The sequence below is a fragment of the Xiphophorus couchianus genome, chromosome 6 (genome assembly GCF_001444195.1).
Source record: "Xiphophorus couchianus chromosome 6, X_couchianus-1.0, whole genome shotgun sequence".
Lineage (NCBI taxonomy): Eukaryota > Metazoa > Chordata > Actinopteri > Cyprinodontiformes > Poeciliidae > Xiphophorus > Xiphophorus couchianus.
Genome location: NC_040233.1, coordinates 2576127 through 2594546, shown reverse-complemented (window position 1 = coordinate 2594546; position 18420 = coordinate 2576127). Strand labels below are relative to the sequence as shown.

At 39.5% G+C, this 18420-nt stretch overlaps 1 protein-coding gene across 8 annotated transcripts in view; it reads right to left on the bottom strand.

The window, feature by feature from the left end:
* Window positions 1-1833: 1833 nt before the first annotated feature.
* The window catches only part of st3gal3b (ST3 beta-galactoside alpha-2,3-sialyltransferase 3b), a 74227-nt gene continuing 57640 nt past the window's right edge, over window positions 1834-18420 (bottom strand). For 7 of the 8 annotated variants that reach the window (XM_028020451.1, XM_028020452.1, XM_028020453.1 and 4 more), the window contains 3 exons: window positions 12671-12817; window positions 8889-9035; window positions 1834-5426 (listed from right to left, as the gene is read on the bottom strand). In XM_028020451.1, the coding sequence (XP_027876252.1) occupies window positions 5337-5426; window positions 8889-9035; window positions 12671-12817 (384 nt within the window). In that variant the 3' untranslated portion in view covers window positions 1834-5336. Of the gene's footprint in view, window positions 5427-8888; window positions 9036-12396; window positions 12581-12670; window positions 12818-18420 lie in introns of those variants that run through there. The other variant, XR_003595898.1, reaches the window with a different exon arrangement.

The following is an 18420-nucleotide window of genomic DNA, read 5'->3' as shown; positions in this document are numbered from 1 at the left end:
TCTGCCTGACCCGTCGCTCCGTCGTCACGGAGCTTCCTGCAGTTTGTCCCCTCTGAAACAGACTGACAGACGGTTTATACCCGATCCATGAGGCTGTCCAGCTACAGGCCACACTCTCTGCAAAAGATATTACAGAGTCAAGCAGTCAGATAGATGACACGGCAGAAAGGAGCCAGAACACACAGGAGAAGTTCAAAGTCCTTTCACAAAACAGTATTTTTGCTCCTTTGAACATTTCAAATTTGTGTCATAACCAGAAGCATAAATGCATGCTTTTGGCGTTATTGTCTTTGTGGTAGACCTATACAAAGTAGTGAGCATAGTGGAAGGTAAGCAGCTGAGGTTTTTAGGGGCGTTGTGAACATCTGTTGCAACTGGAGTGTTTTTTATTCCTTCCACAAACTAGTTGGTTTTTTGGAGGCCTAAACAAAAACTCACCGAATGTTGTAAAACACATCAGACCTGGTGAAAATTTAAGTATTTAAAGAGAAATACCTTAAGAGCGCCCCACAGCAACATTGAAAACACCCTTTATCATAGAGATATGAAACTTGATACACTTGTAGAACTTCCTAAGACCTACATAAAAAGTCTTACACCCACCTTCTACAACAAACAGGTAGTCATCCACCATGAATGAACTTGGAATTTTGACACATTTTGGTCATTCATAGCCTCCATTTGGTTGAACTCTTAACAGAGGTTTTGCTTTTTTTTGGCTTAAAAATTGATGAGATTGCTCATAAGGCACTGGAGATCTAAATTTATGAAAATTCTGACTTTTGTGCATGTTGAAGGGACATGGCCAAGCCTCAAACTTTGACTTCACCACCAAAAATATAAAGGTTGTTATAATTGCCATGCACTTCCTAGTTAGGGGAACCAGAACACATGGATAAATGTTACTTAACATATTGAAGTGAATGTTCTTTTGTAGATTTTTATTATAATTCATTTGTTTTGATGTATGACCTCTAGTTTATATTTGTTGAGTTTTGTAGTTACTTGTATTCTGAATTTGCTGTGACCAGCAAATAAGCGGTTGCTGGCCACAACCCTCCAAACAGTCCAGAAAAAGTTTAAGATAAGATAAGATTTATTTGTCATTGTCATCAACAGATTACAACGAGATTGAGATTTGCTCGACTCGAGTTAAGATGCAGGTTATGTGTATATACATAATATACAAAGATAAAGAAATAAATAGTACAAAATGAGAAATAAATAGACATAGACAAGATGGTTGCAGCGCCTGGAGGTGTCGCAACAGAATTTGAAGAGCTGAATTTAGTGCCATGATTGCCATCGGGTAAAAACTGTTTTTTAGGCGATTTGTCTTGGTTTTTATTGCTCTGTATCTCTTGCCTGATGGCAGCAGCTGGAAGAGACCATGGCCAGGGTGTGAAGAGTCATTTAAAATGTCCAAAACTTTCTTAACCTAAATCCAAATTGACGATCTGGAGGAAGACTCAACTGAAGCTTGAACTTTAGTAGTGGTCAATACTTCCTTGCAAATCCACTCTCTAGACGTGCAAAGTGAGTAGAAACACATTTCAAAAGTCTTACAGCTGGAATTACAGTGAAAGATGCTTCTGCACAGTACTGTCCCGGTGGGACATCGCCCTTTAGATTTTGGTCTCCACGTTGCAACTATGCACTACTGTGCTGGTCTATCACATCAGAACATATGGCTGTTTGTGACTGAAACAAGACAAATTATGAAAAAATGTCCTAAAAATCCACCGTAATACCTAAAGGTTTCTGACAAAATGTGAATACTTCAAGATGTCTGAATAATTTTGTGAAGCATAAAGAGAGACAAACATGCCGACATGTGTTTGAACTTTTTTATTGAATCGTTTAAAGCTGTTATACAGAACTGTATAACTGTACAAAAAGAGAAATACTTGATTCTTCACTTTCCACTTATGCTGCAATGTTGAAAAATAAGGATTTATAAATATAATGATCAGAAAAAAAAAAATCAAGCAAATACATTCCACCTCAGAGACAATCCATGATTGGTGGGGGTACAGTGGAGGGGTGATTCAGATTCAATCCATATAAACTCATCCATAATTTGATATTGGGAAAAGCTAACTCTTCAGAGGTCAGAGCTTTGCAGAAGGTGATGGACGTTTGGTTGGTTTTAGGGAACTTGTCAGATTTAGAGCCAATACCGGGGAGTCTGAGGAGACTGCGCTCTGACCTCTGTTCTCATTCCTCCTGCTCCTGTTTCCATCTATAAAAAGGCACAAAACAGAAACCCCGTTTGCAGAGCTTCAATTTGTAACATACGAGCTAAAGACACCACCAGTTCATCAACAGACCTGCTGCAGATATGCTAAGCGCTCCGCCCCATTCAAGCCTCGCATACTGAGTCAACTGCGGTCCCCAATGATGGCACTGTGACGGTTCAAAGGTCACAGTTTAGAATTGTACCTTTGTTCTAAACACAGTCCAATCCAGGACCTACGCCGAACACCACAGAGTACACACTGCCACATGAAACTGAACAAAATATTCAGACAACAGACGCAGCAAGAGCATAGTGATTGAGAGGAGACAATGTGAAGTGGTGTAAACAATGTACCAAACACCAGCTGAACCTGAAAACAGACAGATTGCTTTATAAAAGCAGTCCTGACATGCCATGTAAGCTGATTAAAGCATTCAAACAAACAACAATTGTAGATGTTCAGTGGAAACAAATAAAAGATTTTTTGATTGTGACAACATGACAGTTTCTTTTAAAATACTGAGGTGAAGCAGAACCTGCCAGAACGCACAGATCAGATCAGTACTGAGTCAACTGGAGCTCCATCAACCTCAGATTCCTTCAATTTTTCTCTCTACTGCAGCGGAACACCTGGAACACACATGGGTTCCATCAGAATGCATCAAGTGTCTTCAGGAAGCACAGTCGGGAATCGAGATTCCCCAAACTCAAAGCTGCTCGTATTTGCTTGCAACAGGAAGCAGGTCAACCTGTGACCACGGAAAGGGGATTTGGTAACAAAATAAATAATCAAAATCAACCCATCCATCCATTTTCTAACACCCTTGTCCCTAATGGGATCGGGAGAGGTGCTGCTGCCTATCTCCAGCTAACGTTCCGGGCGACAGGCGGGGTACAACCTGGACAGGTCGCCAGTCTGTCGCAGGCAAAATCAACCCAACAACAAAAAATACATACATATTTATTTTCTACAAACCAAGATTTTACCATTTAATAAAGAACACAAAACCTGCAGCAGTAGGGGAGTTGAAACATGCGTCTTATCGGTGAGCAGAGTGGAGCCCCTTACTGATCTGGTTGGGATGCAGTGATGAAGATATGAATCAAATCATAATAGATATCGTTACAGTTTCTTCATTAAACAAAGACATACCTTAGTGCTAAGTTGTAACTCTTCAGTATTGGATGTTGATGGTGTCTAACCTTTCAGATATGTGGCTAAAAGTAGATATTGATATATATAGGCTAAATGCTCTGGAGAAGTGACAGGGAATTCTTTTAAATAATGAATCTGCAATAGGAAGGGTCTTCCAATAAGAACAGACTTGTCCTTGAGAGTGAGAAATGTTCAGATTTCTGGTTCAATTCAGTGATGAAAAAACATGGAAATTAATTTACTTCAGTTTCCAAACTTTTGTCTTTGGATAACTGTGACGACACGCTCTTCAGAAAGCGTAACACTCCGCCATGACGGACGTCAAAACAACCTACCCACATGGTAACTCCTGTAAAGTTTGTTAAAAAACATAGTTGGTAACCTAATGTCACTTTCATGTTGTTGGTTGCACTTTAAAAATGGTCAGAGTGCTGCACACAGGCATAACAAACTGAAGGAAGGGAATCCAAACTTGTTGTGATAAGCCTGACTAGAAAAAGAAGAAGCACAATATTTTTTTGTTATTCTAGCAAAAATAAAATTGGGAAAACAATCATAATTCTGTTCAATGCTCCCGTCTCTCACTTTCTATATCCGTCATGGCGCCTCAACATGATGAGGTGACGCAGCTGCAAAGGGCTAAAACTAGGGGTTGCACCAACTAGTTGATTCCTTATTCTGCCGTGTTCCTTTAGGTGGCTAGTTGACTAATCACAATCATGTGACAAAACTGACACTTCCAAGAAGAAGAAAAATAAGAAACTATGTGAATTTGTCAGATAGTTTGAATTGTATAAAAATACAATCCAAACTAATTTACCACAGAGGTACCGGAATAGGGCCATCAAATGGTGCTGTGATTAGAGCAGACACCCCGCATACAGAGGCCGCAGACGGCAGCCTCTGTTCCTTGCCACATGTCTTCTGTCCCTTTTGTTTTTCTTTTTTAAAAAATGGTTTTACGCTTAGAAAAATATTATGACAACATCTGGAGATGTAGTTCAAGCTGCATTCGGAGGATCTGACAGTTTCTGTCTAAGTGGTCTTTTGTCAATATCTGCTGTGAATATTGACAAATATTCCTGCGGAGGAACTCCTTCTCCTTGGACATGTTGTGTGTCTAAGACTGCCTGTAAGCTAATGTGAAGCATTTTCTCTTGTGTTTCTATGACATCACAGTGACTAGTCGATGTCGACTCAAGTTTTACCATAACATCAACTTCAACAAATATGAAGTCGTGCAACCCCTAGTCCATACCCCTCACTATGCCTTCTTTCGTGGAGCTCCGTTCTTATGATTTTGCTGCTTTATGTAGCAGGTGGTGTGATGCCAGTGGGCATGGAAGGAGTTACACTTGAACACAGAAAAGGATGAATAGATGAGTGAATGAATTCATGAGTGAATGAACGGAAGGAAGTGGATGTGATCATGGAGCTACTGCAGCTTGGTAAAAAGCACAGTACAAATCTTTGATATTTACAGAGGATACATTCAGACAAAACAGGAGAGGGGGGGTCTGCTCCCCTTTGCGAGGTACATTTGGCACTGCTAATACTCGACCCATCCCCCACACGTTCAGTTTCGCTTCATTCCTTCAACTGTCCTCTCACTGTTACCATTCCGCTTCAGGTGTGTGATACTTTATAGTGATGGGCCCAGCACAGCAATACTTCAACAGGTGCCAGGCAGATCCAATCCTCCTGCAGCCTGTTCTGCCCCCGCTTTGATGAGCAGGGGTCTTTGGTTCTGAAGGCACATGAGTGCATCTTTCATCAAAACTCTTAGAAACTTCTTTGATAGTTATCCCCTTCTACCCCCGGCAGTGAGCAGGCCTTTCTTAAGGGGGTGGTGGGGGTGGTTCTCTGCTCCATGAGTCAATCCAGCTTTCAGTTCGTTGTTCCGACAGAAATGGCGGAAGGCGGCTGGAGTTGGGTGTAAACTCAGATACCTTTGGTGAGATCTGTGATAACGTTGGCCTTTACCAGCTTGCGGAGGAACTCCTTCTCCTTGGCTATGTTGTGTGTCCAAGACTGCAAGGGGAAAAAGTCAGGAAAGAGATTTTAGGTGGATACAGCATCACAGGTCCAGAAGGAAGGTGACCAAGATCTGGACATTCATTAGACTACAATTCTCTGGGTTAGTTTAGCATTTCATTATTCCCATTTCCTCACGATGTGGGGATTTCTATGTACAACAGGTAAAATAAGTATCGAACACATTGCAATTTGCCATAGTAAAAAAATTACTAAAGGTGCTATTGACATGAATAATCTGGGGTTCCTGAAACACTTGAAAGTTGAATGGGTATAATCACACTTTGCATCAATCTGATGGTTAAATGACCCGAATAACAGATAAAAAATAATAAGCATCTTTGTTGTTGAGCTCTTATGTCCTTTTGTGGAATAGTTTAGCAACAAAAAGGGATGTTGAATTGAAAATGTTGCTTATTTTGTCAATATTTAGTTTTCAATTAAAATGTGATTAATTATTAAGAATTTTAATAAAGTCCCACCACTACTAAAAACCTGTATAAACAATTTTTCTTCCATGTGAATTACTTATGAGTAATCCAAAGGTGGAGCTCGTTTATTTGAATTTGTTGAAAAGGCAACACAAGCTGCTGCACTCTCTCCTTCACATGGCTCCTCAGCTGGAATACAGTCCAAGAAAATCTGCTGTTATCACATCAATGATCAGGCTTAGAGAGAAACCTAATAGAAGTAAATGTTATTTCACTGATGCAGTGCAGTGATGAGATGTTCTAGCTTTTATTCTAGAATTATTTATTTGGGTATAATTTTTTTGTAAAAAAAAAAAAAGAATTCTGATACTCTAATAAGGTAAAAGGGCATTGTTTTGAGGCTAAATGCTTAGAAAGCAAAGAGGAATGAAGGAACAGTGAAGGGTGGTGTAGCTTGATGACAGAACACTGATCTAATCACCTTTTACACTGATACACATCATTTGTTTTGAAACAGCTGGATGAACTGGAAAGTGACTTTGTATCAACTATGAACTGATTCCAGAAGCTTGTGGATCAGACGCAGCGTCACGCACTCCACATGGCGTCCATGTGGTACCGCAGAGTCAAAGCTGAAGTATCTAACATTTTCATATCAGCGTTTGATGAAGTAAGTGGGATCCCGATATTTGGGTCAGGAATATCGCCCTCTATGACAAACAGCGCCATTCTAAGCAGATGGTTTCACAGCTGCGTGGTTCCTTAGGAGCAAATAATAACCCCAGTGAGTGGCTGCAAGTTTGGCTTTTCAGCTTCCAAACAAAGGCGCTCCCATTATTTAGCCTCCTGTGGCAGATGATGACAGTGTTGATGAAGACGACGATAATAAATGCCAAAGGTTCACGGCGAGTTTAGACAAAGGTTATCATCATACTGAGCTCATGGTTTACACTCATCAGCACAGGAGTGACATCTCCGATTCCCCTGCATCCCAGTGTAAACACGCAGAGAAACACTGACGGATTGTGTTGAGAGTGATCAAACGACACACAATGTTATAAAGGCTGATGAAAGATCCCTGGGAAATCATTCCATCTTTTTGTTGCTCTTTTTCATTTCATTAGAAAAGTGGTATCAGATTTGCCATTGTGGAATTTATTAACTCATTATTTTATTAACCCGTTAGCTTTGTCTGAAGGTAGTAATACAAAGAAATAAAGAGGAAAAAAAAAAATCTGATAACGACTTTTTTAGGATTTCTCCTCTGTGAAAGCACCGATCACCAGCACCAAACCTGGACAGCTCCAGTGTGGTGGATATAAAGCTTCAAAGTTCCAAACTTATGGCCTGAACAATGCTCAGAATTCAGATGAGTGGAATGCACGTCACATGCACAGTGGCGAGGACGGCACCGATTGCAATTTTCTGTCCGATTACTGATCTTTAAAAAAATTGATTGGTCGCATACAGGTTTCTCTAACAGCAATGTCTTTGAAACATTTTGGGAACTTGTAATGACAAAAAAAACTGGGCACTTGGTTAAATGACTTCTGAATGATTTGTAAGCACTGGGAGAATAAGGCTAAAAGTTTCCCATCAGCACTACAGGACTAGTTCACGATTTCCAGTGAATTTGATCATCTCCATATTATATTATGAAAAATCTTAGATCAACCTTCAACTGATTTATTATGAAATTGAACAGAAATGATCTAACGCAAAAGCGTCAAGTTTATGAAATACTAACTAGTAGTTTTCCTTAATAGCTTTTTGCCCTCAAGATCACCATGAATTTAGACAAATACCACAACACATGGACAAGTTAAGCTGAAATATCCTGTATCTCACAGATTCTTTCAAATTCAGTTCAGTTTATTAATACATCACAAATTCACAATACGTCATCTCACTTAAAATAAAAACAAATTCAATCCAGACATATATTCCAATTGATCCTAGATATCAAACAGAGCATCAAGTTCAATTCAGACTGGTAAGAAAGTTGTCCATTTAGGGACTCTGAAGGTTCTTTTCCACAGGAGGGCCTCCAACTGGTCCATTCCTGGTCTGCAGATCTGCTCATTTATTATGATGTGAATTTTATTTATTTAGTTTTTTTTAATAAAATGTGTAAGTGGCTATTGGTTTACATCTTTTTTTTTTTTTTTACCCCTCCAGGGGGTCTTTTGTGGGCTCTAGTGTCCCTTATATGATAGTGGGCTGACAGGAAACAGGGAAGGAGAGGGGGGAAGACATGCGGCAAATGTCGTCGGGTCCGGGAGTCGAACCCGCGACAGCCGCGTCGAGGACTGAAGGCCTCCAAATACGGGTCACGCCAACCGCTACGCCACCACGGCACGCCCTGGTTTACATCTTTTGACTGCATTATTTTAATACAAAAGCCTGCACATTGTTTAACTAATTTCTGTTTTTTTAACAGATGATCTATTGATCCATCTCTTGTTATACTGTCCCAACATAGAGTTTTAATAAAACAAGCTAAAAATATTTTTAATAGAAGTTACAACTTTAACTACTTTGCTAAAATGATAAAGAATCAACAAGAATGTTTTATGACAATGTTACATAAATGCAGATTTTATCAGCTTCTAGTTTCTTCATAGAACTATTGTTATATTTTCACAATAGAATGACTAAATGTGCCAGCAATATTAGTTACATCGATTTAACTTGTCATTAGGTTAAAAATTACAATTTTAAAAACAATGCTTTTTTTTTTTCTTTCTTGCAAATGTTTTATATTTTTTTTCATTTTAAAACCTAAAAATAGAAATAACATGGTGGTTCTTTAGAGATGACAAATTTATGTTGTCTTTTTCCAAAAGCTCATATAACGGTAGTTGGTCTGAACAGGATTTATCTAGCTGGACTGAGGGATAAAATGGCTCTTTGGATTGGAAAGGTTGCAGACTCTGTTGAGAAGTAATATGCCGTCCCATTTTTCATAATTTAAATCAAAGAATTCTGTCATGTCCAGAATAAAAATGGTAGTGAAGATGAAACTCACCTCTTTAATGGCAGACATCTTGACGCTCTCATAATAGTGCAGAGGTGCTTGAGGAGCGGTCATGTCGTAGCCAAAGCCAGCCACCGCCACCTCGTCACAGTTATGTAGTGCCATGGTTATAGCAACTGTTCCCAAAGTTGGAATGTTCTGCAGTAAAAACAGAGAAGTGGTTACAGCACAGGCCTAGAGAAAGACTCGCACACACACATTAACATGCAAACTGCATGCCTTCACTAACGCTGGATAAGTATAACAAAAATCCCCAAATCAAGATCTGGACTGTCATCAAAAGTTAATCACACACACCCTGCTCCACTCTGTTCCCTGAAGAATATTTTCATGCAAATCCTGCAAACAAACAGGCGGACTAGCCACCACATAACCACATCTGGTTGTAAGCCAGAGCAATTAAGACTTCTTATGTTCAATTCTAATTATGACATCTAGATAACTGAGATAAAGTTGTTGTTTTTTTCCTTTTTGGGTTGTTTCTCAAAATTGCAACTTTAGTTCAAACTTGTGCATTGACTCTCAGTGTTTCGGAGCGGTATGCCTTCGTTGCTCTGCTGACAGGAAACTGCAGTCAGGCTGTGGCAGGTTTAGTTCCACTCATAACAAAGTGAAAGATTAATAAAAACTTTCTGCTTTCATTTAGACTAAAAATTATTATGACAATGATTTCTGCCTTAATCAAGCAGCCAGACATGCTTCTGTGCCTGTTGTGCACTCCTGGCTTTGTTCTGCTCCACTGCTGCTAACTGAATTTAAGCACTTGGTGATTAACTATTACCTTAAAGATGTGACCCCTGGAGCCCCCACACCCCCACCCTACCTCACCTCCACCCCCCACCAACACAGTTATGTACAAGGTTGAAGTGTGCTTCCTAACCGCCCTGGGCTGCCAGAGATCCTGGCTCTACACATGTTTTGTGTGCATGATTGAGGGAGTGGACATTGGATGGAGGAGGGGGGAAAAAAACAACAAAAAAACATCGGCCTTGGACTAAAACATGCAGGTGGAGGAGAGAGAGTGCAAGGAGGTCCTATTTAAATCATTACCCTGATTTGCAGCCCTCAGGGTTGGTGGAGCTGGACCAACAGCTGGCTAACCTCCTACTGCGTGTTCTAATCGTGATTATTTTACACACACACACACACACACACACACACTCAACATCAAACACATGCAGAACAAATAGATCTCCTCATTAATTTCCATGTCCATAAACACTTACTACAGGATTTAGAGGAGAAATTGGGAAGTGTTATTGGGGAAAACAAAATGTGCCAGATCACATAAGTCTGCAGCCTGAAGTTAACAACACAGCAAGGCAAACACACAAACATGAAACACAAACTCATTATCTCCTCCTTTCACACACACACACACACACACACGCACGCACGCACAAGCATAAAGCCACATGTTTAACACATGTTGCAGGGTGAAGTTCATGTAGGGGTGTTGTGGTAGCCCCACAGGGCAGAGTTAGGCTGATACACTCCTCATGCTGCCTCTAATTCTCTAACAATATCCCCCTGCAAAGCACACACAAAGTATCTGCAAATGCAACATATGCTACAATTCTATTAGGAAAAGAAATATCATTAAAATTATTTTGGTCAACTCTGAACCCACAATTATTTTGACTATTATTCACTGAGTTTGGAAGCAAAATACACTTGCTGCATTTAGAAGAGAACAGTGCATTTAACATGACATTTTTCCCTGAAACTTCTTGTACAATCTTTCCTCAAAGTACCGTATCTTTCGGACTATAAGCCGCTACTTTTTTCCCACGCTCTGAACCATGCGGCTTACAGCTCGGTGCGGCTTTTCTGTGGATTTCTCTTCAACCGCAAGGGGCCTCTATAGCAGGAAGTGAATCACTTTCTGCTTTTGGAAGTCAACATTGGAAATCAAAGAAGACAGTGCTGATTTTCCTTTAGAACAAGCACATGCTAGCAGGCACGACAGAGAAATGTTTTCAAAGTCATACCCCCTCATCATGGAAACAACACGAAGAATGTGTTAGCATATGATGCCGCTTTTAAGTTGAAGGCTATCGATCTGTACTGCCAGATCGATAGCTGCTGCACGTAAGCTCGGTGTGAACGAATCCATGGTTCAGCGTTGGGGACGCAGGGCTGCGTCCTTAATAGCAGATTTATTAAGGATGCAGCCCTCTGCTGCGTCCTTGTGAAAAACAGAGAGCGGCGGAGATGCCAGCGACTTACAGTATATATGTACGTTTCCAGTTTTTTTTTTTATAAAAACTTTGTGGGTGCGGCTTATAGTGAGGTGCACTTTATAGTCCGGAAAATACGGTAGCTGAAAGTGTTACTCAAATGTAAGACATTATTAAAAAAATAAAACTAATAAGAGTCTAACATCTTCTGGGGAAAACAACTGGAAATCAATTAAAAATATCTAAGAACTAAACTGCAGAAGAAATAAAAAATTTTTAAATAATCATAACTAACTAAACATCAACTTATTTGACAAATCAAATTTCTTCACACATTTATCCAAGGTAAATTTATTTTTGTGTATGAAAATGTAGGTGAAAATCACTTCCTTTATTAGTAAGGATGGCAATAATATTGGTATCAGCCTGTATTAGTGATTTTTTAACACCTATTAGTATCAATATGATAAATAAAACTATTTTACTTTAAAATCTATGGATTTTATTTGAATCTGGTTGTCGTTTTATTCTGGAGGGGAAGAGATTGATCATGTGTTTGTTTGGTAATACGACAGGGTGCAGAGCAGGACTGTGGGGAGTTTAACTGAAGCAGAGGTGAAGTCAGCAGTGTGGTTGTTTCTTTAAAGATGGCGAAAGGTTACTGATGTGCATATAAAAATATATAATATATATTGGTGAATATTGCTGTGGGCCATAACAGTAAAACTCATATTGGATATTGGCCCAAATTTTCATATTGGTGAATCCATACTTATCAGTGAGTCAAAGGTTACTGTGTTTAACTTCAGGTAGCTGCCCAGATTTGTTGAGTTACAAGGTAAAGCAGTTATCACCGAGTAACAAAACTCCCATTATGGGTTTTTCCATCAGTGTCTGTCTAACTCTTAAGGGTTCATTCACACCGGCCCTGTTTAGCCCATTTAAATCAAACTCTAGCTCATTTACCTATGAAGTCCGGTTCGTTTTGGGAGGTGTGAATGCGGAATCAAACTCTGACAGGGACTGAAAAAAAAACTAAGTGTGGTCTACCTAAAAACCAGGTCTCCATTTGGTTTAAGTGAACTCTGGTGCAATTCCAATGCATATGTGAACGCCAAGCGGACCGGACACCGCTCCAACAGCAGAAAGCCGACTATAGCACAGGGCATTCTGGGTAAATACAACCAAAACAAACGCATGTCTGTCTAGTGTTAGCAGGAGAAATGGCTCGTGGTCAGAAATGGAGTGACGAGGAGGTAAAGGCCCATGTACAAATAAATCTTACAACTAAAATCTGACGCAACACCATTTTTGTTTACATTTCATGAAAGAGGAAATTGCGCTCGTGTAATTTCCTTTAGTGGTTGTTGGTGCAGTTTCATTCCCAACTTTTTGAAACTACCTGGAATGAGTTGACTGATGCTGCTATTGGTCCCCCTCTCCCTTCTTTTGCTAGTTTGTTGACTTTTCAAATTATGACCGCTCTGAGCATATAGGTTCAGCCTTGAAAGGGACACAAATACTTCAAGTATCCAATTAAAAGAAATGTTACAACTGTGAAAAGATGTGAATCTGGCACTTTGAGCATCTTACCCCTTTCCCCATTAAACCATTGTTAAATGGCAGGCCTATGAACTGGAATGCAGCCTCTTGGATGAAGTATGGGTTGAGGATCCTCATTTCAGCTGGCTTCCGAGGCACATGCTGCGCTACAGACTTCCAGAAGCCCTCCATACGATTCTTGATTGTTGAAAAGGAAGCAGGGGAGAAAAAGAGAACATTGTACATTAGTCATTTAGAACATCAGTGGTAGACTACTTTTTGTCCCAGCCAGACAAATTAATGGAAACATGACTCAACTGTAGACAGGCGATGAGGTTCACTGAGAAAACATGACAGCACACTTACCTATGTAGAACTGACATAAAACACAGAAGCTAAGCAGGAGCCAAGGCCTTTCTACTACTCATTAAGGAAATGGCTTTCTGGCCTTTAATGGATGTTGTAAGGACGGAGGACACGCAGGGCATCTGTTATTATGAGCCGTCAGAAAATAGGTCTAACAGCCTGAGAAGGCTGCCAACGTCCTGGAGGCTTTAGAAGTTACTAAAATACAGAAACATCCTTTGAAAGTTTAGTAGACTTAAGAAAATGCTCAGGAATAATAAGTATTTAATGTATCCCCAATCTTCTAAAACTATACATTTTGATGTTGCTCACAAATTTAAATATCACCTGGTATTTCTCATGTCTAAACTGACTGCTAAACGTAAACTGATCTCTATCAATTCACAGTAGGATTTTATTCTTCTGAGTTTGGCTTGGCACTGATTTCTAAGAGAAAAAAAGAATGTTTTGCTTCTTGAATATTGTCACTTTCCCAAAATAATGGTCAAAAGTAATTTTTTTGCCAAAAGTGATTTTTATTTTCTTTTTGTGGGCACAGATCGGTGGTGATTTTTGTAGACAGAGACACTTAAGGCAAAAAATTACTTTGGCTATTATTTTAGGAAGGTGACAGTCATTGGATATACCATGGATAACAACCACTTCAGATTGATGATATACAGCGCCACAATTTTTCAATTTGGCTATGAACCTCAATCTAATTCATTCTTTATAACACCATCAGTTCAGTGAAATCTAATACAACCAATCAATCAAATTCAGGCTTTTTCACATACGATTTTGCAGATTTTGTCACTGAGCAGAAACCTGAAAACAATATTCACCCTGATCTGTTACACGTGTCTAAAAAGTATAGCAAAAAACAAAAGACAAAAAGACTGGATGTAGCAATTATTGTGTAAAAACTTTTTGAGTTCTCAATATGACTAGAAATTCAGTGTACAATGATTGCAGTTTTCTGGCCTACTAGCAATCTTTTAAAATCCTGATATGCTGATTCCAATTTTAGTGGGTTTTTTTTGTTTGTCATAAAAGCCTCTAAATATAGTGAAAAAGTTACTAAGTTGGCAACAGTGGAAGACTATTGATGACAGCGCACATGCAGACATGACCTGGTAGGCGGTTTTGTCAGTCAATCCACTGTCTCTGCAGAGCCAAAGAGGATATGGATGGATGGATGAATCTATATATATCTACATACAGTATGTACCTATACACATATGTACACATGTATACATATACACACATATACATATACACATATATAAACATGCACACATATATACATATACACATTGTCACAGCCAGTGGCCTTGTATGTTTTCTTTTCTCTTCCGTTTCTGTATATCTGCAGCTTTCCAACCAAATTGATTCCACTGGGAAATGGATGCAGCCCTCATCCTCCTGTGCCACTCCCTGAGGCCTACAGCAGAGCTGATTGGCTCACCAATTATCAGCTCCACCAATCCCTGATGAGGTCTCCCTTTTTAAACCCAAGTCTTCCTAGGAGAAGGCGCGGCTGATTCTTTGTTCAGACAGCTTGCCACTTTGCTGGGTGTTTGTTGACAGCTGTACACAGCATTGTCTTTTTGTGAGCTTTTCTAAATCTTTATTACCTTTGATAGTCCCTGTGGGGGCTTTGTATGTAAGCTTATAGTAGCCTATAGAGTTTTGTTGTTTTTTGTTTAACCTTAGGTTTTTGGTTCAGTTCTGTTAAGATCTTTGGTTTACAACTCTGGTTGTTTTGTGGATATTGTTTTATTTAGTATTTCTGGTTATAAGACCCTAACTTTTGATTGTAGTTGATTTTTACCTTTTTATTTTGTTAAACCCAAACAATAAACCCCAAATTGTTAAACCTTTAACACCTAGGTTTCTTTAATTTAACTTCTCCTTCCCCCTGGCTGAGCTGGGTCGTAACAACATACATAAATTACTACAGTAGCGCCTGCAATCAGTCAGAAAACATCTAGCTTTAAAACAATGCTATGCTATAGGAAGGAAGGATGACTTACAGCAATGAATCTGAAAAACTGAATTAGTTTCTCATGTATGTAAAGAAAAAGCATTGTAGTCTTCTTTCAATCAGCTGTCTGGCAGTGCACAGCAACAGGTGGGAGACTGCAGCAGTATGCTCCTCCATACTCCACAGAGCCGGACAAAATTCCAGACCAACATGTTCTCTGGAACCCCCTGAAGTGACTTTAAACCAGAAGAATGCAACATTTCAGCCATTTTAAAATCGTAACTTTTTAAAACCCTTTTTTTATTTTCGGACCCATAACTGGCCAACACATAACCACTAGCATATGCTTTGATGATAATTTCACTGGCTCTTCATTTTAACATCTTTTTAATGATTTTTTAAAATTCTTTTTAAATTAAATATAAGTCTAGTTGTCAAATCTGTTGCACTCCAGGGAAAGGAGCTGGAAACAATCCGGTACTGTGTGATGGTCTTTCCTGATGATGTGGATTCCTAAAAGCAAAAAGCTAATAAAGTGAGTCCATGTAAATGGGAATCACCTGTTCAAACAACCGAGCACCCACCATGCCACCTTTGATACAACACTGTACGTCTCCTGAAAAGAGAGAAAGTGTGTGTGTGTGTGTGTGTGTGTGTGTGTATGGTGGTTAACACAGGCAGTAGCAACAAGTCTGCTGACTTTGTGGCTTCACTTTGAATGTGTGCCCAGCTCTGAGCCTTTTGCGAGCTACAACAGGAACAGCAGCTCATCTCTCCTGTCAACACAGCTTGTGTTTGCCAGAAATCTCTTTAGCTGCACTACTTAAATGTCTGTGTGAACTGAGTAAAGAGAGTGATGCTGCTTTTTTCCCCCCTTTATTCTAGGAAAGAGAGAAACTCATAACACACACCCGTAAGCTCTACAGAGTAATGAGCCAACGTACACAGACAAATATCGCAGGGCGGAAATCTTTTTGAAGACTTAAAAGCAAGGGTACAGGTGGTTTTCAGAATTATGGGGACATTTAGAATGGAATGATTCAATGTTGTTAGAAGGGAGAGAGGTTGTAAAAAAAATTTAATAAAATAAAGGTAGTGTTATGAGAAGTGTTTTGGGGAAAAAGCTGCTGGACGATTGTTAATTCTCAAATAAAGACACAAAAAGGCTTACGGTGAAGTAAACATAATTTTGGGATAGGAAATGTTTCCCCCAGGGGCATTTTTAGGATCTTGAAACATTGGGGCCCAGACCCCTTCTTCCTCCTGTTCCCTCTTTAAAAAAAAAGCTCTTTCAAGTCTGTGTCTATCCATATTTCAAACTACCATTGTTATATTTTGTTTGTGTGATCATTCCATTAGCTATGTTATATAAAAATTCATTACATATGAGTTATGTAAAAAATAACATGTGCAGTCACAACAAATTTCTGTCAGCAAGGCAAAAGTTTATCCATCCATTTTCTGTTCAACCTTGTCCCTAATGGGGTCGGGAGGGTTGCTGGTGTCCATCTCCAGCTACGTTCCGGGCAAGAGGCGGGGTCACCCTGGACATGTCGCCAGTCTGTCGCAGGGCAACACAGAGACAAACAGGACAAACAACCATTCACACACACACTCATCCCTAGGGAGAATTTAGAGAGACCAATTAACCTAACAGTCATGTTTTTGGACTGTGGGAGGAAGCCGGAGAACCCGGAGAGAACCCACGCATGCACAGGGAGAACATGCAAAGTCCATGCAGAAAGACCCCGGGCCGGGAATCGAACCCAGGACCTTCTTGCTGCAAGGCAACAGTGCTACCAACTGCGCCACTGTGCAGTTTATATATAAAAGTTTATATATATATATATATTGCTTGCAGCAGTAATGTATACATATATATATTACTGCTGCTATATTATTTTTTTTAAGTCAGCAAAACTTGTACTTGCTCAATTTACATAAGAGATAAGGGGTGCACAGATTTTCTGGCCAGCTGATTTATTGGTGCCGATTTCCTCAATTTTGGTAGACTAATGATTGGCTGATACACGAGAAGCCTATCTTATCCATTGTTTTTATATACTTCAGCAAAGGTCTAAAAATCACCCACTGTCCTCTTCTGCTCTGCTGTGAGAGGTTCTGACTGACTGAACCGCCCATACATGTTTGCAGTTAACAGTCACCTCACTGTTACCAACTCAACGACTTTCTTGCTATTTCTAGTGATATTTCAGACAAAAAATAAATAAATAAATAAAAATTGGTATCGTACAGTATTGACATTGGCAGGTCAGGATTTTTAAAGATCAGTGATCGACCAGAAAACTGCAGTTAGTGCAGCCCTACAAGAGACGATTTAAAATTGTGACCAAGGCTCCTCTGTTTTTGCTACCGACAGACGACTCTGAACTGTGCTAATGGAACTGCTGTGTTCAGGTATAAAGAGACATCTGCCCCACCGAGGGAAGTAAAAACACCAGATGGAAGGTTGATTGCAGTCAGAACACCATTTGAGCTCTGTTGGTGCCAGAATTCAATGCCCTCTCAGTAGCTGCAACACTTTTGGGTGGTGAAAAAAAACTCAGCTGAGTATAAAATCGTAAATGGTTTGTACTTGTATAGCTGTTTATCAAGTCCAGACAAACCCAAAGAGCTTCACACTACAGTACATTCAGTGAATCAATCATTCACATTCTGATTGTGGCAAGCTGGTGGATGGTAGCCACAGATCATTCATGGCCACAAAATACAACTACTTTTTTCAAATAACATTGCATTAAAAAGAAATATATAAACATTTTAATTACTACACACTACCTTCTAGTAATGCCAGTTGTCAGGTCAAAAAACAGCAACTATTCATCACAAACTCCCCTTTAAAATGAAACACACATTACACTCAAATGCATACCCAGGCTACGTTTCCACCTGAAGTGACCCAAATATGTTTTTTTGTTGCTCTTTTCATGACGGTCTGAACAACACAGATCATTTTTTTACAAATGTGACCCAAACCACTTGGACATGTGTTTTAAATCCGATACATATTCAATCTTTTCAAATGTGACCCGAGTCTGTACGGCCAGGTCGCATTCATCCAACCTAAACATCACTGATACGCGACAAATGTTTACTATTCTGCATCCTGATATGTGCAAGCGGGAAGAAAAACAAACATGGCAAACCATGATGAGGATTAAGTTGTTAATGTGTTGGACAAATTTAAAAATGTAAAATAAGCTCTTCCCCTCCGTTAGCATCCGTGTTTACTTACGCAAACACTGAGCATTTCTTTTTTAGACAAGTTTCTTTATTTTTCCAACTCAGAATTCACAAAAAAACTGGAATTGAGCCTTAAATCCTGCAGTGTCAATGTAGTCCAAGTTACAATGCAAGATCCCCCCAACAAAATTTAAAATGACTGGATAATTTTAGCACATTTATTGACCACTGCCTCAGGAAGCTTCTGTTGATAAATGAGCAGCTG